Here is a 25,181-nt window from a genome sequence, read left to right as displayed (position 1 = left end):
GAGTGCTGCTGTTACTGATAGCATTCACTCAGAAGAGGGGAACGTTCCCTCACAGTATGTTTGATTTCGCACTGCAGTATTCATTTATCATTATATCATTTTATTTATTTTGGTTTAAAGGCAAAAAAACAGATTGGGAAACACATTGTGTGGGGTTCACTTGACTCATAGTGCCGAACACTCACCAGCATAGAAGAGAAGCAGTAGGGTTCATAGGTGTATAAGAACATGTGACATAAATAACAATACAGGGCAGGGATTGGGTTCTTATCTTACTCGTGTTTTGTATTGTTTGTACGTCATGTCGGAGAGTTTCTCAGTCTGGCTTCTGGTCTGGTTTCATTGTCTCGTGTTTTACATTTGTTTCATGTCCTGTCTGTTTCTTATGTATTTATGCTATGTTTTTATACAGTTGTTGATGTACAGCATTTTGTTCAACTCTGTTGTTTTTAAATGTGCTATAGAAATAAAATGGATTGGATAAATATATCGTGATTGAAGCTAAAGTATACAGTATGAACATGAACAGTACCAATAGGTATAAACATATGTAGAACAGTAGTATAAATGTTGAATATACTATTGAGGTAGCAGAAAGATATACAGTATAATATTTACACTATAGAAAGAATATAGATCAAAGTGGTTCTATTAAGCTCTTTTTTCTGTAGTGTGTTATACAGTATAGGTTTTGGTGCATGTAAATGGTCTGCAAAGGCTACAATCCCAGTGTTCCCTCCAGAGGGAGTTTCTCCCCCCCCCCCCCCCCCCGAAACGCCTCCATGGTACTCCTTTGCTTTCTTCCGTAACATAATAACAATACTGTATTTCACTTTGTAATGTATTTATGTACACTAAAGCATGTTCAAAATGGAGCAACTGACACAAAAATACAAATTCCCCCTTCAGGATTCTTACGGTCATTAGAGACCTGGAAAAGTCATGGAAATTCAAAATGCAAATTCCAGGCCCTGGAAAAGTTATGGAAAATCATTGTTGAAAAAGTGTATGAACCCTGCCCCTTGATAAGCAAAGTATTCTGTTTTGAAGACGTATATTTTGCCTAAAAACACAATAGTTCTCATAGGCTTGTTAAAATGACTTGTTAAATACATGCTAGGATATTTCAACACATTGATAAGATATTGAGGGATGGTTACTTAAACAATTATGTTCTGTTTCATAAAGTGATGTATAGATGACGCTAAACACTTGATAGAATCTCTTTTATTCTACTTTTTTAGTATCGACTCCCGGGCATCAGATCATCAAAAGCCTCGTCTGAACTGCTGCTCTGCTTTTAACCCTCATCTTGTAGTGTTTTGAAATGTTTGTGATGTATATTTTCCCCACTGGCGGGTTTGTCTCTCTGATATAAACAGAAGAAACACAACATGACTAGAATATATAAAACACAGTGAAAAGGTTCTGTGTAACCATTTAGAAAACATTTCACCTCAGTCTTTGCCAGGCAGTGCATTTCACTTTGTTTTTCCCCAGACGCCTGTTACCAAAGCAAGGCCGAAATATGCTCTCTAATTAAATACAAATGTAGCAGTGACATGTTTTCCAGCGTCACAACAGAATTATACATGCACAGTTGTTATAGTCTGGATTCTTGTCAAAAAGCAATCAACACGCAAACAAAAACACATGCAAAACAGTGATGCTAGAATGTCCTCTGATGTGTTGCAGAGCGATGTACTGTATCAGCTAACAAGCCTGCTGCGAAACCTCCAACGGCACCACAGAAGTCGTGAGTATCTCCCTCCCTGACACACACACACACACACACACACACACACACACACACACACACACACACACACACACACACACACACACACACACACACACACACACACACACACACACACACACAGAGAGTGTCTGACCCGCTGCTGCTGCTGCTGCTGCTGCTGCGTTTGCCTCAAGGTAAAATTAAGCTTGACTCTTGGATGAAATTCACTGCTGGTAAGAGAAAAAGAAAAAAAAGAATGTGTGTGGATCAGAGCGAGGAAGGTGCAGCTACATTACTTTAACGTGAACCAGGAGCATATTGGAGCATCTCTGGCCCCTCTCCACTTCACTCACACGGCAGTACAGCAGGATTCATTGCAGGGAGAGAGTGGAAAAGGAAGACATCTTGGCTTGTAAATACTCCTCTCGACCCTGATTTATCCTGGGTTTGACCGCAGAAGAAATCATTTTGTTTCACAAAATGACAGTTGGCTTAATCCCTTAACCCTGAATAGTGATTAGTGAATCATATCTTAGTAACTGTGACTGACTACTGTATGTATGTATGTATGTATGTATGTATGTATGTATGTATGTATGTATGTATGTATGTATGTATGCCTTTAGCCTTTTCAAAACAAGACACACAAAAGGAATAGTGTGAGCAATTGATTAAACAGTGTGTTTCTTAAATGTAAGATGCAAAGGTTAGCATACCCAGCTAATATGCTTGTCAGAGGAGTAACATGACACTGCTACTGAATCTTAATTAAGATACTACCCTTAGTGCACTGCTATATCCTGCACCGGTTACATTTTGACCATGTACAGTAGTGTTGTCTGGCAGAAAATAAAACCCTCTCTCTTTTCCTCCGTACCCAAATCTTTTAAAAACGGGTGTACAACGAGCGGATACAGATTTCCATCCGCTGTGACGATTTCCATCCGCTGTGACGTCGGCGGACCCACAGAAAGTTGCTATCAGAAACAATGCCTGACGTGTTTTGGAAGTAATCTCGTCTTTGTTTACATTAGCAAGCCTCGCTAACACTCAGAGCTAACCTGTACTGTCGAGCACATGTGTTTAAAAAGCAGGAAATAAAAAAAGAACTCACCTTGTGATAAACCTGCAAGAGAAAAAGCATTTGAGCTCCATACTGTTTCAGAAATAATCTTTGATGTGGATAAGAACAGGATGGCGTTTTATCACAACCAAATTAAATTTTATCTCTGGTAGAATTCTGATCAAGCTCCGCCTCCTCTTCTTTCTTTTTTTTCAAGCTAAGGACCCAAGATCCGCGTTTCTCTAACAGTGATTCAAAAGAGGGGTTTGAGCAGTGAGAGGCATGGCTACAACGGGTGATCTGTTTGGTATTTTGAAAAGAAAACTTCACTGACATGTTTTGTATAGGTATGGCCCTACAATATATTTTTTAAAATATAGCATGATAGGTCCACTTTAACAATGGCTGGTATTTGTGGAGCACAACACTTTTTTTTTTTAAATGTAAAGAAAAATCGCAGGCTTTGCGATTTCACAATCGCATCATTTAAACGCGCGATTTCGATTTCAAATCGATTAATCGTTCAGCCCTACTATGAAAGCATGATGGCTCCGTTGATTGCAAGAAGTTTCCAGCGTGGCACACTTACCTTTTGACCGTTATAACTTATAAGTACCCATCCGGGTACTACTCATGGTGCAGCTTTAGCCTCTGTCTTTTAGCATAACACATATCTAGCTGTCAAATATGTATTTTAGACTAATTTGACAAGACTCAAGTCAGCTGAAACTAAATAAAAGTCAACACGTTTTTGGCTGCTAACATTAGCTAAATAAGCAAACTAGTTTAGTTTATATTATATTATCTGCTCATGACATTTGTGATTTCAGCTAGCTAAATAGTATAGATATTCACCAACAACAACAACAACAACGACAAAACCCCAGTCAGTTATACATTTGAGAGGGACTATAGTAAATACAAAATTGGAGAAAAATATGTCTTGTTGCGTCTGTGTCTATGAGACACAGCTACTACGTACTTATGGAACATATTTCACTTGCTACTCAACAAATAATATCTTATTGTAGGTTTAGATAAAACTTAATTCATCACTTGTTGAAATTCTCAAGCTACCCAACAGTATAGGAAAAATAATGACATACATACAAAAAGGATTAGCTTTTCCTCTCCTCTTTTCTTTCTTCATCTGGGGAAGAGGATCTCTGCTCTATCCACTGTCATATGTAATGAGAGTTTTAAAGATCTTAGTGGAATGCATTATTTATACATTTGAAGAAAGCTAATTAAAAAAGGAGCAAGATTTGGGCAAGCATCGTGTCAAAAAGAAGAGCTTCTGTAAAGTGAAGCAGACTTGATGGCTAGAAGATGATGCAGAAATCCTGCAAGTTGAGAAAAAGTCAATGCTGTCTAAAAGCGGTAATTCAGCATGTAAACTCTCATGTCCTCCTCTTTGAGTATGTACTTACACCCCTAATGATATCTCCATTAGGATGATGTCTGCTGGAGCTGCAGTGCTTATAATGTCTTAGTACACTGTTTTACTTCCAAAGGCAATAAGCCTATTTCTTTTGATTGCTATTGTTTGCCCTAAAGTGTAATTTCACTCATCTTGTATTAAAGCAAAACTGCTGTTTTGTTTATTAGAGTGAAATAATTGTCATTGGTTTAAAACAATGCCTAGTTTACTGCACATAATGCTCAACAGGGTAAATAATGAATAGGCCTCACTCGTCTTATTGAGGAGTAATTATGCTGTTGAGGCTAATTGCTGTATTCTTTACTGAATATTCACGATAACGACCATACAGAAAACACATCTAACTGTGATTACCGACAGTAGTCTCCATGCTTTAATGCCATATTAGAAACTAAAGCAAGTTGTTACTCGAGCAGAAAGTGCCTCCCACTGCAAGAGTTTCACTCCACTGATCCCATGATGTTTGGACAACTGCATGCTATTCCTAAAGCCCACAATCCGGTTTCATTGTTATCTGAATAGCTGTATTACAATATTACGCCATAAACAACCTTTTAAATATAGAGTACATTTCAAAGAGCCCTTTTTCAGTCACCATATCCTTGCAATCTTGCTAAAGAGGAGTTAAGATACACTTCATGTGTACACCCTGAATAAGCTTTACCCTGCATGATGATAGCTAAATGATAAACACAAGTGCTTTAGGACAATATTCAAATCATCATTATTTATTATTACTTAGCAAAATCCTACTAATGTTAAAATAAACGTTGTATCATATTGGAAAAAACTGACATTTCAATAATACATAAGCAGTATGCATTGCAATATGATAAATCCATAATTAAAAATACAATCAACACAAATCTTGCTTTTTTAATTGAAAAGTAAGAGGCTAAGAGGCTAATACAGTAGAGATTTTTTTTATTAAGCGATTCTTTATTAATCCCACCGGGGACATTTCGTTTTTTTTACATCGCACACATGGGCCGAAACACACACGCAGGAGCGTTAGTGGAGAGGTGTCATGGAGCAGATTGGGGTTTAATGTCTTGCTCGAGGAGTCACTGGCACCTCATTTCATTATGTCTAATGAGACGAACTGTGTTTCAAGATACTGGGTGGGGTGGTTCACCAAAAGCGTCACAGACCCACAGCACTTGATTTGATATGCAGCAGCAACCACTTTAAACACATTTCATGTGAGCATATACTGTACAGACGTGTGAGGCTGATACCGTCAGATCGAGGCGCCTGAGCCCCTGACAGCCCGGTTGAATTCAACCCCTGCTTGAAACAGGGCAGAGGAAACAGAGAAGAATCTTGCATAGCCGAGTCAGCTTTTGTGTTTGCTCAGCCTCCAGTGTGACGTCTCACCTGCCGGCAGCAGCAGAAATCCCACTGTTGTCTTTACACTGGCTGAGCATAGATGGAGCAAGGCACTAAGTGGTCGGGTTAGGATTCACTCTGTGCTCAGTGTAGATAGCACTGACTGGTGCCTGCTCCCCAACCATGTGGCAGGGCTAGGGTCAGAGGAGGACAGTAAGCAGCTACTATTATTGTATGTAACCAATTGGATATTGAATGTACTTTGATTTGTGTTGGGGGGGAAAGCTGCCACCAAGTGAGTGCAAAGCTAATAATCATCTGAGATGCAACAGTTTATTGTCTCTCTGGTTATACAAGTACAATCGATGTTCGTACTTGATTACGCTAGAATGCTCCATTAAAGACAAACACACACAAATAAACATTGTATGATATATAGTGAAATAAATGTCATAATAAAATACAAAAAAAACATAAAAGTGTTTTATGTTGAACAAAGATTTAAATAAACCTTTCAATGAAAATTCTGTTAATGTATATTTTGTGTGAAATGTAAGCAATACTTATTCATAATATGCCAATCCATGTTCATGTTCTCATGCACCATAGTGTAAACAGGGATATATCCTTATACCGTACACAACATGTATTACTCTTTAATAATAAGGCACAGCAGGAGTGAGAATAGTCAATGAGGCCTCACACACAACACACACACCAATCCTGCTGTGTGTGTTGTGTGTTGGGCAACATAAGAACTCATATTGTGTATCAGATTCCATTTCTGAATTGCATACACATGGTCATGGAAACACATGAAGCAATTCAACATACATATATATACAGCATATACTATAAAACTCATATACGTGTGTTTGTAACTTTGGCTTGTGACATTCAGTATGAGAAGGAGCAATGCCACACCTTATGCTCTGATTGGACCAGAGTCGTATAACCTGTAATGGACATACTTTACCACAAATACTTAAAAGTATGATTTTTAAATGTTTAGATCACATGAACCTTTATTAAAAGTCAAGTTCAGGACTTTTTAAAGATATTTGGAAAAGTGCTTACAATGTGTACATTGTTGTCTTGTGCATATCTTTGATATTGAACTTTATATTAAACTTGATATAAGTTCCTGGACAATAAATACTTGATTGTGTCCGTATCACACATGAATTACAGATTTGTCCTTAAATATAATTATAAATCTATATATACTTTTGTTCTTAGGCTAGCTCAAAAAACACTTCCATCAATGGAATTTTAAAATTCAGTAAATCGAAGAGTATTTGAACTTTTTTCTCCTGTTTTTTTTTTAATACCAAATAGGTAAAAATATCCAGTAACACAAGGAAAAAAGAAAGTCTGACAAAATGTGTATGGCATACAAAAAACGTTTGCCACACACCATTGTTTTTACATTTTTCAGGACACTTTGACAAGTTTCAAGTACAGAAAGTAATTATAACATCTTTGTCGAAGTCAGCGCAGCAATTATCAAAATGGAGTAAATGTAGTCAACATAGACGTCTGTGTCACATTGAAGCCAAATAGGACGGAGAGCAGGTCTAAATAAATGTAGTTATTTACAAGAATTTGGAGAAACGTGGAAGTTTTCCCTGTAAACACAATTTAAAAAAAAAAAAAAAAAAAAATGTCAGTACATCTGGAATTCTCTTGAGCAATCAGTCCATACCACAACTTTTATTTAGCTTCGGAAAATCTTTGCAGGCAATCTTTCAGAAGTAACAGAGCTTTAATACCACTAAACGTTAGGAAATAAAGACTGTTTTATGACGGCAATTAAGAGCCTTGAAGAGATGTGCTTTCTGAGCTCCGAGTGTCGCAATGCTTCAGTCCATAACTCATTTATATCCAACTGTCCTCTTGTATTTGATTCCTTTCCCCTCCATGCTTCCTCTCCTCTTCTCTCTGCCCATCATCATCATCATCTCCATCTCACTCCCTATCTCCCCCTCTCCATCTGTCCCTTCGTATGAAATAAAGCATGAATCCATTATTCATTCGTTCAAACATATCTATCATCGCCATGCCCCTTATCTGCAAAGCTTTTTTTTCTCATTGTGCTTCGGTTATTCACGACTCGTACGGCCTCCGACTGAAAACACCACAACACTGGGGAGTGGGTTTTTTTTCAGGCACTGACAAGAATGGTTCGCGAGGCAGTAAAAATCCCTTTAGGGGATTCTCCTGTCATAACAATAGCAGTGCTAGCTTAAAAATAACAGTAGTTTGTGTGGAAGGTTTATATAAAGCAATAAAACAAGGGAGCTTGCGGTTGCACAGCACATAAATACTGAATAATTTGTGCGGTGAGGAGCAGGTGATGCTCTGAGGGGGGTCATGTTATCGACTGTGTCTCGTATATCTTTATCACGACCCGCATATTGTTGTGAATTTCATCTGTAACGTGGGGAGAATAAAACAAACAAGGCTCATAAAGAAAATAGGGCAATAAGCGGGTCTTTTTTTTCTTGAGTTAGAAGCCCCCAACGAAATATCCGTAACCTGGCGGAGGGACTGATCTCAGCGTCCAAGGAATTCCTGGCGGTATGTCAGCGGTTGTCAGACAGAAAGTTTCCAGGTGAAAAAATAATCTGGCTCTTCTCACAGAGCTGTGGGAGAACATCTGGTCGGTTTTTTTTTTGCGACTAAATTCGCAAACATGAACCAGCACTTCTTCTGCCGCGTAATTAAATGGTTTGCCAGAAAGGTTCTTCAAAGGGAATTGCAGATCAAGACTCTGCACTTCTGACTTAATACAAGCAGACTGGGGGGTGGGGGGTGTTCAGGGCCGCAGAACTAACACGTGTCCCTTTGTCCCCGTGCAGAATGCTGGAGGATGACCTGAAGATCAGCAGCGATGAGGAGGAGGCCGAACAGCAGGTGAGCTCCGGTCATTTGTCCGTCTGTGCAAAAATCATCCATTGCTCCATCTGTCCTCCATCCACATCCTTGACCTTAAGTTCAGCATTGTATATGTGACATTTAGTCATTCATTGGTCCAGCAGTCAGCTCAGCCCCTCTCTGAAAGCATCCATTCTTTTTCAGTCGATCCAAGTATCCAACCAACATCAATTGCCTTATATTTAGTTAGAACGTCCACACATCGAAAACATTTTTTCCCTTCCTCAAGTGTCCTTGGCTCAAAATATGGATGTATTGCACTTTTTTCCGAATGAGGCCAATGAAAACGTTTCTAAACGAATACTTGTTTGTACAATTCCCAATGTGTCAGATTTAATAATATATTACAGTTCTTAGTGAAACTGACAGCAGCTGGCATCACAACAGCGAAGGACTAGAAGGACACTTGGAGAGCGCCAAGGTTGTTTTCTTAAACAAAATAGAAAATGTGTATTACACTTCCACAAAGTTTGATATAAATCGGGTGAGCTATAGCCGAACTTACTTAGAGAACTTTTAGTCTGCTTTACTCAGGTCAAAACAAACAATACCATGAATGCAATGACTTAACCAAATAAACAATAAACAGTGAATACTTAAAGGGGCCGTATATTGCTTTTTGGAGTTTCCCTTTCCTGTAGTGTGTTATATAGGATTTGTGTGCATGTAAATGGTCTGCAAAGGCTAAAATCCCTGTGTACCCTACGGAGCGAATTTCTCTTTTGGGAGTTTATTCTTTGAAGCAATGAAAGAAATCCAATAAAATAGTTTTTCAGAGTAATTGTTCACTGTGCCCATTTGGAAAGCCTTTGAAAACGGTATAGACTTGCATAGGGCAGAGTAGAAGTGTGTATGACCGTTGTTACACAAGTCTTAGTCACCAAACAGGACTTCCAGCTGTGATTTTATTTAAAAAGAATGGCTTTGTTCTCGTTAGAAAGACATGGATATTTATAACAGCTTATTATTCTAACACAATCAATTTATCAACCATGTGAGGGATAAGGAGCCAAGATAAGATACACATTTGAATGTAAAAAAAACATAAATAAAAAACATTTAAATGCAAAGGTAAATCATCAAGTTAAGTATATACATACAGCTCTGGAGAACCACTCAAATGTTCTTAACTCTCAATCTCTACATGTATGGCAGCCATTCCATTCCAGCGTCTGTTGAATTCCAACACAGAGAAATGTTGTCAATAGTTTATAGAATAAATAAAAAGACATACATTTTTCTCAAACACATACCTATAAAATGTTAAAACAGAGAAACTAATAATGCGGCAGTGGTCTCTTCATTTGTCCAGAGCTGTAAATATATACTGTATATATATATACTTTTATTTTATTTTTTCATTGATAAAAAAATGGTAGGACCCTGCATGCGCTCAATTATTTCCTGTACTGGTAACCCTTTTAGAAAAGGATCAATTTAAAGGTCCCATGTCATGCTTTTCATGTCATTACCTGTCTATGCTGCCCCAGAACGCCTCGTCGGAGCTCCAACAAGCCGTCTAGGACAGAGAGTGAATACACATACTGTCAAGTTCCGCTGGTTTTTTGCAGACTTCATTCAGCAGCTTCATTCAGCAGCTTTATTCAGGTGAAAAACCTTCAAACAAGAAAGGTGCATTTTAGTGATCAAAACAAACAAAACATGTAAATAAACCTCACTATCAAATGCTTCTAACAAAATGAACATGAATGAATAACTTTCTCCCCTTTTTTAGCAGGACTCTTCAATGGGTCAAAACAACAGGATTCTAAGTAAATCAAAAATTAAACTTTTCAAATATAAATCCCTCTCTCTCCCACCTATCCCTCCGAAGAGAACCAACAGAGCATCCAAGCACAGAATGCCCCCCACAACCAGCGCACCACACTGAAACTCCAAATTCCCGCAATGCTGCGCAGAGTGTTGACGAGACACGTGACACACACGCAAACAGAACATAACATCAGCGGCTCTGCGGAGCTCTTACACAACATTTGTATCTGCTCTTACCGGCTGCCTGTCCTGACTTAGTAGAAACATGCCTCCCGTCTGCATGCTTCCGTCTCCCTGGATCGCACACAGCAACTATTCAAATACCTTCTTCCTACTGCAGCTGAGGCTCTCTGATTAGGGTGATTGCACCCAGCTTGCTAGAGGAGGCAGGACTGCCTGCGATCCTTTACACCCGTTGACCATCCCTACTAATTGGTGACTTGTTTTCTGACTACTTGTAGTCTGTTTTTACTCTTGTATTTATTAAAGCCTTAGGCTCCGTTTGACTTTACACCTCCCACTCGATCTTCCTGTCTCTTTTGGAACACTGGGAGATCGCTACTTTGAGGCAAACCATATCACTCTTTCTGTTGGCAGATCTCCCATAACTTGTTGACATATCTTTGCTTTGGCTTTTCTGCAGTCTATGCAGCCATCAACAACCTTTTGAGCAAGTGTTCTTCCTCGTATGATCCATGCCTTCTTTCTCACTTTAAGCAAGGTTCCAGCCACACCATCATGTCCAGCATTGTGCGCCTCTCGAGTCAGCAACATTGATACCCAGGAATCATAAGGTAAAATGGGAACACCACTTTTGTCTTCATTGAAACCTTGGAATCTGCCCCCACAAAGCAAAAGCCCAGAGATCTTGTCCCTGTAGACTACGAGTCTGTCTGTGGTGGTGTTAGAGAATGATACACCTGATTGGGCTGACAGTAAAATGTCTCTCAGGGCATCTTCTCGCTCCTTTACAGAGATGACTCCCGAAGAGGATACTGCCTCCCACTTTGACCTTTCCACAGATTTACTGGGTTTGATGAACTTGTTTGCTGCCCTCCAGATCCATGCAACTGTCTTAACCAATCGGCTCAGCACATTGAACTGCTTGACATTCACCAGGTTCTGGATAGCTGACCCTGCAGGTGGTCTCCTCTCCGTTTGGATCGGGTTCTGCTCTTGCGGTGGTTCCTGTTTCTCTGCCTTGGCCCTCGTTAGTGCAGCAACAAATGCCTTCTTTTGCAGCCTGTTGATGCCTTCTCTGGCAGTGTCAGCGAGGTCCCTTGCAGATTTGATTGGCCACTCTTTCCCTGGCAAGTTCAGAAACTTTGGCCCATTTTGCCACTCTGAGTTCTCGTCCAGGTCTTGAGGGCTTGCTCCTCTGGTGATTATGTCAGCGATGTTGTATGGACCAGGAATCCACCACCAGTCAAGTACCTTTGAGTTGTTCTGGATTTCGCCGATCCGATTTGCAAAGAAAGTCTGGTAACCATAGCGTTCCCTTTGTATAGCACCAAGGACTGTTTGGCTATCAACTAGATGATACCACCTTTCCACTTTGATACTGTGTAACTCAAAGTACTTTTTCAGGCGAGTGGAAAACACGGCTCCACACATCTCTGCTTTGACTGCATCACCTCTGTGGTCCAAAGGAGTCAGTTTGGCTTTGGATTCCACCAGCCTGACAATCGGGCCTTCGTCCATGTTCCATCTCAGATACAGTACTGCTCCGTAAGCATGCTCGCTTCCATCAGAGAGTGTGATTCCACAGGGTTGCTCTGCTAAGCCTGGGGGGGTTAGTGCCCTGCTGAACTTGACTTTGCAAAGTTGGGCATACTCCTCGAAAAGCTTGATTACATCTTCCCTGAGCCCATCTGAGAGTGCCATGTCCCATGTGTTCTTTACTGCACAACTTTTGCCTCTTGCCTCCTGGAAAGCCCGCCGCACCAGAATAGCTCCTTTCTGTTTAGCAGGAGTTACCAGTCCAACTGGGTCATATAGTCCTGACACTTGGCTCAGCACTTCTCTTCTCGTCAGAGGGTTTGGTGTCTGGGCTCGGATTTCCTCCTTTAGAAGGTTTTGACCTAGTCGCATCCTTTTCTTTCTCCTGGAAAAGTGTATTCCAACCATGACATGGAGTTTGTCCTCTTCCACCATGTAGCCCAAACCAAGCGCCTTATTGTTCTCCTCACACATTTGGTTTGGTGGAACCATGGTCTTTCTCTGATCCAATTCCAACTCGTTGCCGCATTTCTTCCTCCCACTTTGACCAGAGAACGCCCATAGCTTGAGCTCAAACCCTCCGGCCTTTAGGATCTGCTTCACATTGTCTGTGATGGAATACAGCTGCTCACGATCGTTGTGTGAAGTGAGTATGTCATCAACGTAGCTGTCCTGATGAAGTACCTGCCGCTCCTTTTCAAGGTGGGTGAAAGGAGGCAGGTTAGCTGTCTCCCGCATGGCTAGCTGTGCGATGCACCCTGCAGGTTTATCTCCGATGTTTACCCTGGTGACTGCATATTCCTCCAGCTCTTGATCTTCGGAGTCCCTCCAAAACCTGCCGACGACCTGCTCGTTTGGTGGAGGCTGCCTTCCAATGACCCCTTTGTCTTGGACAGCAGCTGCCCTCATTGACCGGGCAAAATGTGTCTTGGACTTGTGAGCCGACACAGTAACATCCTCAAGAGATCAGAGTGAGTTCCTCCAACAGTCTTCCCCAGAGGTCCGTCCCATAGGACTAGGTCTCCAACAGCTCTGATTCTTTGAGGTGCTAGTTGACCTTCTCTGTGGCTTATCAGCAGACTTATTTCCCTGGGTCTTTTCAGTTCACAGAGTGGTATGTCTGGAAATAGTTTTTGTAATTGCTTTGGAGTCACTCCCCTGAACATCTGCCATGCTGTCCAGACCATAACAAACCAATTGATGTGATTTGAGGGTGCCCTTGGGAGTATTTACTCTGATCTTTAGAAGGTATCTTCGGGTCTCCACAAAAACCTTCATCCCTCCAATTCCATGGATGACAAGTGTGATTTCGTCACTCCTTAGGTTCAGTTTCTCTGCAGCCTTGTGGGTCATATAGTTCGTGTCGGAGGCCAAATCAATTAAAGTCCCAACTTTTTGTCCAGCATTGGCTGTGACTTCAATAATCATCATCAGCACCGGTGCTTCCTCTAATCCATTCTCCTCTAGAAGTCCCAACTTGTCTTTTCTATTGCTGAGGGTTCTTGATGCAGTATTTGAGAACACGTCCAGACACTGCTTAGCCAATTCCGAAGGTAGCTTGTTGAGGAAGTCTTCTTGGTACCCTGTACATCTCCTGCTGTCTTTATTTCCCCCTGAACCGGGTCCGCTTTTATTCGGACTTTCTTGGCTTCTCCTGGCCTTGGTGTTGGGACGTAGGTAGAAGTGATGGTCGGGAACATGCTCATTCCTGCAGTCTTGATTCTTACACAGAAAGCCAGGTTTTCAGTATGAGCTTCCATCATGGACTTCAAGACATCTCCTGCATGCTCCCAGCTTCCTCACTGCACTCTTCTTCTCTGTTAGCTCCAGCGCTCTAAACTTTCTGCAGAAGTAGAGCTTTCTCCTGTGTTTCTCGTCTCCACAGATTACACACCCTGCCTGGTCGTCAATCATTTTGGTAGACTTGATCCTGGCATGCCTTGGATCAGCCTTGGCTTCCATTCGGCATGGTTCCTCTTCCCTCAGTTGCTCGAGCTGCTCATATATGCTCTCTTGCTCTTTAAGGAAAGTCAGGAGACAGTCAAAGCGATTCTGTGTCGGACCAGAACGTTCTCTCTCAGTGGCATAGACGAGCCATTCTTTCTTGAGGGTATCTGGGAGTTTACTCTCAATGGATTTGGTTACTAGTGGATTTTTTATAGCTCCTGTGTCCCCAAGGTCACTCAAATCTTGAAGAGCTTTTTCAACAGTTTGGATCAATTCCACAATTTGACGTGGCTGATATCCTCTGACAGCTGGCATCTTCTGTAACTCCTCCACTATTTCGATGGCGATGGATGTGTGATTCCCATAGCGGTTCTCTAGGACACGGAAGATATCATCTGCAGTGTTGTAGCTAGTGAGGCGAAGATCTCTCGTCATTCTGTCTTCGAGACTGTCCAGCAGTTGGATCTTTTTCACCTCTCTTGATCCAGTAGGCTCACCTTGCCTCTGAAGTGTCTCCCAGTCCATCCTCCATCTGTGGAATTCGCGTCTGTTGCCACTGAACTTGGGAAGTGCTGTTGGCTTTAATTTAATGGATGCCACAGGGTATCTGGCTGAAGCAGCCATCTGCATTCCTTCAGTGTCCTTCTTCATTTTTTCCTGAATGAAGTCTGCCTTCCTGGAGAACAATCTTGGGAAATGGAGTTCAAACCCCCGTAGCTGGCTTTGCAGGTCCTCCCGCATTTCTGGAGGGATCCACTGCCTCCACCGACTGTGCATTTATTTTGAAGTCCTCATAAGCTCTTTCAGATGGTTGAGTGTGAAGTCATAGGCCTCCAGATTACCACCAGGCTCTGCCGCAGCAGCACGTTCACCTTCAGCCTCTGCCGTATGAAGCGCTACTGACACTTCATGTTTCCAAAGTTAGTCCACAGAGCTTCTTGAATAAGTCTCGTCAACTCCTCAAGCTTCCGCGTACTCTCCTCTGCAGTTTCTTGTAGGTCATATTTTTGCTGACTCGTTAACTCAGCTTCTTCAGCTGTGTCCAGCTCTGCGATGAACCCAGCCTCCAAGTCGTCATTTGCTTCCATCATTTTTTTCAACTTCTTTAGTGAATTTCTTGAAACTGTCTCTGACTTCTTCTTCAGACATGTCCTTATAAGTCCTGGTTATGGTGTTGGCCAGTCGAGAGGCTAACCGCTTTGCCGTCGTCCTCTCCACCTTTAGTTGCTCCACCGCCTTTCCTGTCGCTTGATCCGCCATGATTTCCCCTCTTTTGGGCATTCTGCCCTTTGCCTGGGGAGTGGTGTGATCCAAGAACGAGGAACCTTGGATGATCAGGTCTCAGGTGTCTGCTTGAGTTGTAGTCCAGCGTCTCAAGAGTTCTTCCAGTTCCTGGTCTCCTGGTTTTTCACTGTCAAGTTCCGCAGACTTTTTTTGCAGACTCCCCACTTGAAAGGGACTTGAGGAATCTACTGGACGTTAATAACAGGATTCCACTCCGCAGCTTTTCTTTTAGACTTTTTATTTAGTAGATTATTTAGTAGATTATGCAGCTTCATGCAGCAGCTTCATGCAGCAGCTTCATGCAGCAGCTTCATTCAGCAGCTTCATTCAGCAGCTTTATTCAGGTGAAAAACCTTTAAACAAGAAAGGTGCATTTTAGTGATCAAAACAAACAAAACATGTAAATAAACCTCACTATCAAATGCTTCTAACAAAATGAACATGAATGAATAACTTTCTCCCCTTTTTTAGCAGGACTCTTCAATGGGTCAAAACAACAGGATTCTAAGTAAATCAAAAATTAAACTTTTCAAATATAAATCCCTCTCTCTCCCACCTATCCCTCCGAAGATAACCAACAGAGCATCCAAGCACAGAATGCCCCCCACAACCAGCGCACCACACTGAAACTCCAAATCCCAGCAATGCTGCGCAGAGTTTTGACGAGACACGTGACACACACGCAAACAGAACATAACATCAGCGGCTCTGCGGAGCTCTTACACAACATTTGTATCTGCTCTTACCGGCTGCCTGTCCTGACTTAGTAGAAACATGCCTCCCGTCTGCATGCTTCCGTCTCCCTGGATCGCACACAGCAACTATTCAAATACCTTCTTCCTACTGCAGCTGAGGCTCTCTGATTAGGGTGATTGCACCCAGCTTGCTAGAGGAGGCAGGACTGCCTGCGATCCTTTACACCCGTTGACCATCCCTACTAATTGGTGACTTGTTTTCTGACTACTTGTAGTCTGTTTTTACTCTTGTATTTATTAAAGCCTTAGGCTCCGTTTGACTTTACACATACTATACAGAGATGCTGTTTGAGAAACCAATGTGAGTTTGGAAAATTGCAGAATATAAATCTATTCTAGAAGACCTCAACAATGGAATTATGATCAGTAGAAATGGCCATGACATGGGACCTTTAAACAAAAAGCAAATTCTAAAACTTTTAAACAATTAACACACCCTTATTCAGTGATGCAAATTAGTCGCTTTTCGGCGCCTCCCGCTTTTTTAACGCTGATTTGGGTGACTTCTGTAATTCGCGGAGAACCGAAGAGTTTTTGTTTGGTTGGGGGGGGGGGAGTCCGTCAGTCTGTCAGTCTGTCAGAGGTTGCTTTTTCTTTGCACAGCATGAAAGAAAGGCCAAATGAATGGGCTGTGATTTTAGTTTTTTTAAGCAGAGGTTGAGTTCAATCATTTGTACGGCCCTCGGAGGATGTTGTAAAAATTGAAAGGAAAAAGGTTCCCCACCCCTGCTGTAAATAATAATAAAAACCCTTGAGTTATAACTTAACATCTCTGTCTCCTATTGATCTGAGTATATTATAAAGAGCAGCCAGTTAATTGAAGCATTATAGCACAGGCCTTTGTCAGATGGTTTATTACGCTGTGTTTTTTCTGCTTCGAATAGTTCTCTCTTTTTTCACCATACCTGTGTTTGCATCACTGCTTATTCTTAGTCATGTTAGACCAGAGAGTGTCTGTTATCCCGTTTAATGGGACTATGCCGTACAATAAAAGCTTTTGAAATGACTCAAAAGAGCTTTCTTAGGATTTTGGTGAACAAATCGTGAGTTGACTGTAACTCGACATGCTTAGATCTCTCACTATCCATTCCAGTCAGGTGGCACACTTTAGTCTCTATCATTAAGAAACACTAAATCAGTAATGTAATAATAAAAGGTCAGCATTTCAAACTTTGTCTGAGTTTGAGTCTATACTGTACCTACTGCATCATTGTTAAGACACAGACAACACATCATGTTGATGTTTTATTATTATTTATTATTATTAGCAGTGTTTCCGCACGTTGCGTTCAGGGTCCATCGGTCACAGAGTTCATGTTTGTCACCCAGCAGTTGTCCTGCTCTTCCTGTCTTGATTTCTTCTGTATGGAAATTGTCACGGTGGCCCTCCCTCCTTTAATCACTATCATCATGCACTAATGATACCAGAGATGGTTCAAAGCAGTCAGTGGGGGTCGCGCCGCTGCCCCCCCCCCCCCCCCCCACCCTCTGACTGTGCGGACTGATATCAGCAAAAATCAAAGGGTACGCCAGATATGTTCTCTTAATGAAAAGATACCGATTCCCCTCATCTCCTTTTAACTGCCCTTCTGATTGTATAATTACAATGATGGTAGATTTTATAATTGTAAATGATGGCAGGTCATTTATAGTGATTTTAGCTATTATAATTATGCAGAAAGTAGATCTGTTAATTACAGATAGTTAGAGTGGATTCAGAACTGTAGCAATTGGTCCCCTTAATCATCGAGTTTGCATATGATTAGTCTTTGAAAGTCGGATGAATAGACGCAATGCACTTCGATACAATTGATTATCATTCTGGATTTCTCTCACTTTTCTACCAGAAGTGCATCACAATGCATTTATCCCTCCTAAATGTAATCCTTCTTTTCTCTCTTTATTTGAATAAATGTACATATTTCTGATGACTCACCTTAAACGTGGGAGAGTTGACATTATTGTATCTTATCTAATGTGATATGTATCATTGTATACAACTCCACCTGACTGTTAGCGAGTGGTTTTCAGTCCCTAGCAGAGCAATATGCTGCTGTGGTAGGAGGTGTGTGCTCGGATTGGGTCTGATTTCTTCCTTTCTTCATCATCTTCTGCCTCCTGACCTTGCAACATGTGGGAGGGAGGTGTACCGTAGCTGGGGGTCTGTGTCTACACGTCCACAAAGCCACCAACACAGGACTTAAACGCAGCAGTCTCTGTTCCTGTCCTGTGTGAATTCAAAATCAACACATTGACTAATTCTAACGAACCTAAATAAGTTGCACTGTTTAACTGAAATCACGTTTGTTGCATGCATACGTGACTACGGCTGCACAATTCATTCAAATGTAATCCAAAATCGCAATATGGACCACTTTCCACATGTAGGAGGTACAATATTTGTTAAAGGATAAATATGTGTTAATATTGTTTTAAATTAAGTATTGTGGAACTGCTGCATAAACGAAACTCTAAAGTAACAACAACAATACTTTACATACCCTATGTTGCATACTAAACTAACAACACATATTTAACTCACATCACTTATGTAACATACTGAAATGATGTATGTAGTATACTTAACTATCGTAATGTACTAAGTTTTGTAGGAAACTAAATATTTTAACCCAAACTGACATTTCTTTCTAAACCAAGTAGATATGTTTCCAAAAACGGTGAACTCTCCCATGGTCATATTCGGTTTGTGTGTTTTCGAAGTCAAATTGATTTGTTCCGTCAAATAGTTATGAAGAATATTGTTTTAAAAAGATGATAGGTGCAGTAAATCATAAATTGATTGGACATATGTTTACACGCTCATAATGATGTTGAGTCATCAAAAATATTGATACTAGAGTTGTTGATATAAAACAAATAAGTAACCATACAAATAACACATACACAGGATAAGAGCTTCGAAAATGATTTTTCTTTTTATTTCACCGTGTCTTCTTCAGGAGTTTTCCAACATGTTATACTATTTGTTTAAATATCCACCACATATTTGCTCTCCGTATTTATATCTCGCAGTCAATGTCTGTCTCCTGTCACGGACACAGGGTGTGAGCAGCATAAACAGAAAGAAAATTGAAGGGAACAAAATACAAAAAGGGTTTAAGTTTGTGGAACATAGAGGGAGAAAGAAAGAATATACAAACTGGAAAACAATGCAGATAGGAAGCAAAGATAAAGATAGAGAAAGTGAGAAACAGAGAGATATAATGAGAGAGATGGAGGGAGAGAGGCTGAGATGAATCCAGTGGCATTTTGTCCATGCTTGCTGCTAACAGGCTTATAGCAAATGAGTGCATGGTGCATTATCAAGCTTCCATAGCCTGAAGTAAAGCACAGCACACAGCCATTCTTTATCACATACATACAGTGTACACATGCCGACTTGTACTCACAAGCATTTACACCAGCAAACACATAACTACAAACACATGCTGACAGTCTCCCTCTCACACACACACACACTCACACACACACACACACACACACACACACACACACACACACACACACACACACACACACAGATGCACACTGTCATTAGTATGCTGTGGCACAACGCTGTGAGGGCAGCAGACGAGTATGATGAATATGTTTGTGGCACAGAGCAAAGAGACAGAGGAGAAGAGGGAATCGAAAGAAAGAGCAAAGGAAGGAGAGATGGAAGAGAGGACAGGAAACGAGAGATAGTAGGAAAGAGATGTTTCTAATGACTTTAGAAAAACAGAAACCCAATTACTGCTGCAGGACTGTCCTTTGTCTCTCTATCTCCCTGCATTTCTCCCCTTTTTCTCTCCGCGAGCTCACAATGACAGATCACCTTGGTCAGAGCAAAGTCGAGCTTAAAAGCTCGGTCTTTATATAAAAATACAGATGCAGCTGGGAAAAATGTCCAGCTTAAAAGGGAATAAAGGCATATCTACTAGACTCCCCGGCACTGTCGGCTAGCTGCAAGAACATTAAGTCATGTTTTCGAAAGGTACACAATAAATAATACATCAAACTTAAAGGGGCCATATGATGATAATTTTCAGGTTCATATTTGTGTTTTTCGTTTCATCCAAACATGTTTACATGCTTTGATGTTTGAAAAAACACTTTCTTTTTCCCATGTTGTCCGGCCAAATAAACAGGTATTCACCTTCTCTCTGAAATACTCAGTTTGAGCGCCTGTCTCTTTAAATCCCCTCTCCAAAAAAAGCCCATTCTACACTGATTTGATCTAAAAAGATATATATAGCGCACCTTTACAAAGGTATTTCTCTATCTGTTGGTATACTTAGATGGGTGGGTGGGTGTAGTCTAATGACCTAACATATGACATACTTTAGGAAGGTGAGACAAATCTGATTGGCTGTTTGAATCATGTGTTTCTCTCAGGGCAGTGCACAAAATAACTGACTTATTTCACGATGTGTGGTTTGGTAGGCACACGATAGCCGTCCCTCACGAAAAGTATTCACAGGAGAAAAGCTTAAGCTCTACAACTTAAGCTTTAAAGAAATGTCAATAGCTTAAGAAAATAAATATAATATCAAACATTATTCCATAGAAAACTGGTTGGTGTAGCTTGTGCTGCACACATCCGAGCACATTTTGTCAGACTTTGATGAATCCATCTGGTCACTATCAACTTTTAACTAATGTCAACAGACTTTCATGTCCTACAGCAGACATTGTGAACATGATTTTAAAATATTGCGCGAACCCTGGCATACAATCTGTATTCTTCAAGTCAAAAATTACACTTCATTAATAATAGTTTGATAGTTGTGAAATGGAGTATTTTTTAAATACATAGGACACAATTATTTAGTACAACGTTAATTAAAACACGCTCAAATTTAGTGTTTAGAATAATAATAATTTCCTCCGTATACTCACCAGCTTCTGCTAACTAGGTGCTATGATTCAGTAAATGCATCTTTATCTTATTATTGTAGAGGTTATAAGGCAAAGCTGTGCCTTAGGTCTTAACTCAGGTTGTGTCCAGTGGTATGGGTCAGCATAATATCCAGTCAAATAAGGTCAAACTACAGTTGAGCATTTGATCCAAAGACATCCAGAAAAAAGATAAGAGGCTAGGAATGGACTTGGAAACAGAGATAATGTGTAGCAGAGGATCAGCACAAACTACAGCAAACAGGAGTATGTGTGAAGTACAGGAATCCACCGACAAGTCAGTTCAGAAGGTCAAGAGTGGGAGAGGTGGAAAGGACACGGGGTCAAAGGCAGGTGAGTCAATAGAGAAAACTCATCTCATGTAAGAAAGAGAACATTTGTTCCTTTAGTCTGTACACAGGGTTGGAATTCACAACCTAACTAGGATGACTGTTGGCTCAAAAAGATAAAAAGATATGCACACAAGTGTAATATCATTTCTGTGTGCATCCAGATGGACCGGCTGTGTTAAATCCAGCTGGCAGCCGATGGAGAGATGCTACAATTCGGGATAAAGAGTCTCTTTGTTTTGCACTAGTGAAAATCCAGATGCTGCCTTATTTCCAGCAGTGCAACCTCCGTGCAACGGTTGCATCAGAACATTCAGGATTTTGAACCCGTTGTTCAGGTGTTAGAAATGCTTTATAAAGTGTCTTGCGCAAAGTAAAGAGACGAGCGAATAATCCATTGTTCGGCTACACTTGAAGACGGTGCGGGGGTGTCTTAAAACCCTGTTAAAACTGTCCCCATGTGAAACACTGAGACGTATTGCACCCACATGAGAAAAGAAGGAAGAACAGGATATGGAGATTTGACAAATGAAATATAAATCAGAGCGGCTCGAAGGCTTGAATTTTCTTGCTTTCGGTTAAAAAAAAGAAATAGCAGCTTGCCTTCTTTGTCACGGAACAATACTCGCAGACGTGTTGTTACCGAGGAGATTGGGTGAGTAAATACCGGTTGGGTTGTTCTTTGTTTAAATCCCAGGAAAACTACCAGCTAGCTAAATATATGCACTCGTAGATCCTCTCCGTGAGCCCTTGCAAGTATCCCAAAGCCCAAGATCTGAGGAGGTTTGTTGTTCTAGCCCGCAGCTACGCATCGATCGATCAGAACCCTCACTGGTCCAGTTAATCACTTTATTCTTAGAGAGACCCGGAGAGAAACAACGGGCCACAGGCCAGGACGAAAAGCTCCTGTTTTTTTTTCACTAATTCCTTTGAATCATCAGGGGTCAGTGCTCGGAGATGAATTTATGACTGATATTTGCAGGAATTTGAGTTTTGGTATTGCAATGGATGTAGTACAAAATTGACTCCGAGTTGACGGAGGACGGAAAAGAGGATGAGAGGAGGAAAGGCTTCACTGACAAACTTAATCACCCCATTCTTTCACTGAAAGGAGTGGAAGTATGAATAGAAATAAAGGAGGGGGAACAGAGGCCGGGGTGAAGGGAGGGCAGGGAGGAAACAAGGGAAGGAGAGGATAAAGAGAAGGGAGGTTTTTTTTCTCATTTGAATGACAGGAAAAGTACTCTCCTAGATGAATGAAGAGAGAAGATTGAGCAAAGAAAAGTGAAGGTCAGTGGAGCTTTAAGTGGGTGAAAGGGAAACGCTAGATGGTGTCTTTAAGTCGCTGATTTATTCTGTAGCTTTATTCCCTGTGGAATATATGAGGTACCTCATATATATATATATATATATATATATATATATATACAGTACTGTACTATACACTGTCAAATATTACCATGATTTCACAATATTTAGCTGTAATATTTTACAATAAATTACTGTTTTACCACTTTACAGTCTTTACCTGTAATGTTCACAATATAATACTGTAATTTAGAATGTCACAGTGAAATCAATACAGGCAGTTAATTACTGTGAATGTACAGGATCAATGATTACCAGGATTTCACAACATGTTACCGTATTATTTCATAGTAAAATACTGTATTCAGACCATCCTCTGTGATAACACAACACATTAAGTGATTTTCTTGCTTTTATCGCTCTTGCTTCGCTTTAAATACTAATTTCTTTTTTTGGTGCAGGTTTTACTTAAATTGAAAGGGGCACCGCTGCATCTGCCTTCAAATAGACGATGCAACATATACATCTATGTCACATTTAAATAGTTGTCTTGGCTTAGTGTTTTCAGGTGCTTCCTGGGCATTAATCCTGAGACGGGCTGGAAAGCCAAAAAGAGGCATGGCAATTTAAACCCCCATGTCAGCACATTCTTCAGAAAAAGTGTTGACTTTGAGTGGATGTCTGTGTAGACAAGTGCTCCCCTCCTTGTTTTCTTTTCTGTCCAGGTGCACCTGGTCTGCCCCTGGCTCCGCCTCTGCCCAGGTGCACCTGGTCTGCCCCTGGCTCCGCCTCTGCCCAGGTGTTCCAAATTCCACTCAGCCGTGTCTATATAAAGAGAAGCTGGAGGAGAAGGATGTCTCGCCTGTCCTAATGCCGGAGACACTGTACTTAGAATACCTCTTTGCCATTTTGAGCTGTAGGCCATATTTCTGCAGATGTGTTTATGTTTAGCCTGGAGGACCTGGTAGTCCAGTTTTCGCGGCTTTATTTTGTTTCCCACAGGGTTTATATTTGATTTCTGGTTGGAGGGGGGAGTTCTGGGTCCTACGGCCCGTGGTGTGGCTGCCTCGGGTTCCCTCCTTCTGTTTGTTCCTTTTGGCCAGTCCTCCAGACCTCTTTTTGTTTCCCGTTTCGCTTGTGTGAGCAAACGGCTGATTATCAATAAATGCTCGTTACCAAGTACCGGTTATTCCGTCCGTCCGTCCATCCGTCCGTCCGTCCGTCCGACTGTCTGTCCGTCTGTCCGTCTGTCTGTCTGTCTGTCTGTCTGTCTGTCTGTCCCTCGTCTGTCTGTCTGTCTGTCTGTCCCTCGTCTGTCTGTATGTCTGTCTGTCTGTCTGTGTGTGTGTCTGTCCCTCGTCTGTCTGTCTGTGTGTCTGTCTGTCTGTATGTCTGTCTGTCTGTCTGTGTGTGTGTGTGTGTGTCTGTCTGTCTGTCTGTCTGTCCCTCGTCTGTCTGTCTGTCTGTCTGTCTGTCTGTCTCTCTGTCTGACTACTTCCTGTTTGTCTAATTCTGTTGATTTGTCTGACGTCCTGGCAAATCAACAAACCTGATATCCGTAATGTCCAAATTGACCAAACAGAATTAAGCCGTGTAATAATAACAAATAACCAAATAGCTCCGTAATATTCTGTAGATGTTTAACAGAAGTGATAATGGTACAGTCGTAGTAATAATAGCAGAGGCTGTAATATTTGTCTCACCAGCAACATGATTTAGTATCCAGAAGATGGCATTGAAGAAAATATTGCATAAGGAGTATAAATACTTTTTTAGAAAACTGTTTAAATGCTGCAATCGGAACACTTTCCTGCTATTCCCCTTTTGTGTTTGTAGAGACATAATACATTAAATTAGACCACTAGAGGATCAATATAAAAGCAGACCACTGTTCCATCCCTCATCCTCACTGTCAGTCATGGATTCTTCAAACGTCCTCTGAATGTGAACATGATCCGACAACACTCACACAGACATCCATCATCATGTTGATCATTCATGCAGTTGTGTCACAAACATTCATCATATTACCATATTTCATTGGTAGCAAAGACATGCTGGGAAATCCTGTAAAAAGACCAACTCAGTCCATGCTCTGCATACTGAAGTTATTGACTTTATGTTCAATCAAAGCAATAATAAAACTCACAATTTCTGTGTATTGACAGGTGTCTGACAAGCCCAAAGCCAGAGGCACAGCCATAAGGTAAGACAAACGGCCACACTGTTGTAACATTGGGTTTTATTGATGTCAATAGAGTGTTGCAGTCATGACTACTAGAAAAGACTAAGCAGTTCACCACTTCCAGTTCCTATGCCTTAAAGTCGACAGTTTTTTAATGTGTTTGTGGTTAGAAGCCTGAAATAAGGTCTGTGGATAACGCAAGCTGAAGAGATTTGCACATTCTGTTCTACGACATTAAATACGGCAGTAATCGCCGCACTTGTGAATGTCTATGTGTCATATAAACAGCGGTTGCTAGCAAGTGATTAAATGAATCTACCAAATGTCATCACGCTGACACGAGTCCCCCTTTAGCTTAGTGACGCACAGCCATGCGACCGTGATGTTGTTCATTTAAAGCCTAGCACTGGCTTTTTATTCTGGCCATGAATTTCTGCTACAAAAATGACAAAG

General features: G+C 41.0%; 1 protein-coding gene across 1 annotated transcript in view; it reads left to right on the top strand.

Moving 5' to 3' along the window:
• LOC117453456 (AF4/FMR2 family member 2-like) overlaps nt 1-24,753 on the top strand; it is a 150,371-nt gene extending 125,618 nt beyond the window's left edge. Inside the window, exons 8-10 of the mRNA XM_034092272.1 lie at nt 1,696-1,756; nt 8,436-8,490; nt 24,712-24,753. Coding sequence (XP_033948163.1) covers nt 1,696-1,756; nt 8,436-8,490; nt 24,712-24,753 — 158 coding nt within the window. The remainder of the gene's footprint in view (nt 1-1,695; nt 1,757-8,435; nt 8,491-24,711) is intronic.
• Nucleotides 24,754-25,181: the final 428 nt, after the last annotated feature.

The sequence above is a fragment of the Pseudochaenichthys georgianus genome, chromosome 10 (genome assembly GCF_902827115.2).
Source record: "Pseudochaenichthys georgianus chromosome 10, fPseGeo1.2, whole genome shotgun sequence".
NCBI classification, from domain to species: Eukaryota; Metazoa; Chordata; class Actinopteri; order Perciformes; family Channichthyidae; genus Pseudochaenichthys; species Pseudochaenichthys georgianus.
Note: the sequence above shows the minus strand (reverse complement) of the source record. Positions and strands in the feature narration are given on the sequence as shown.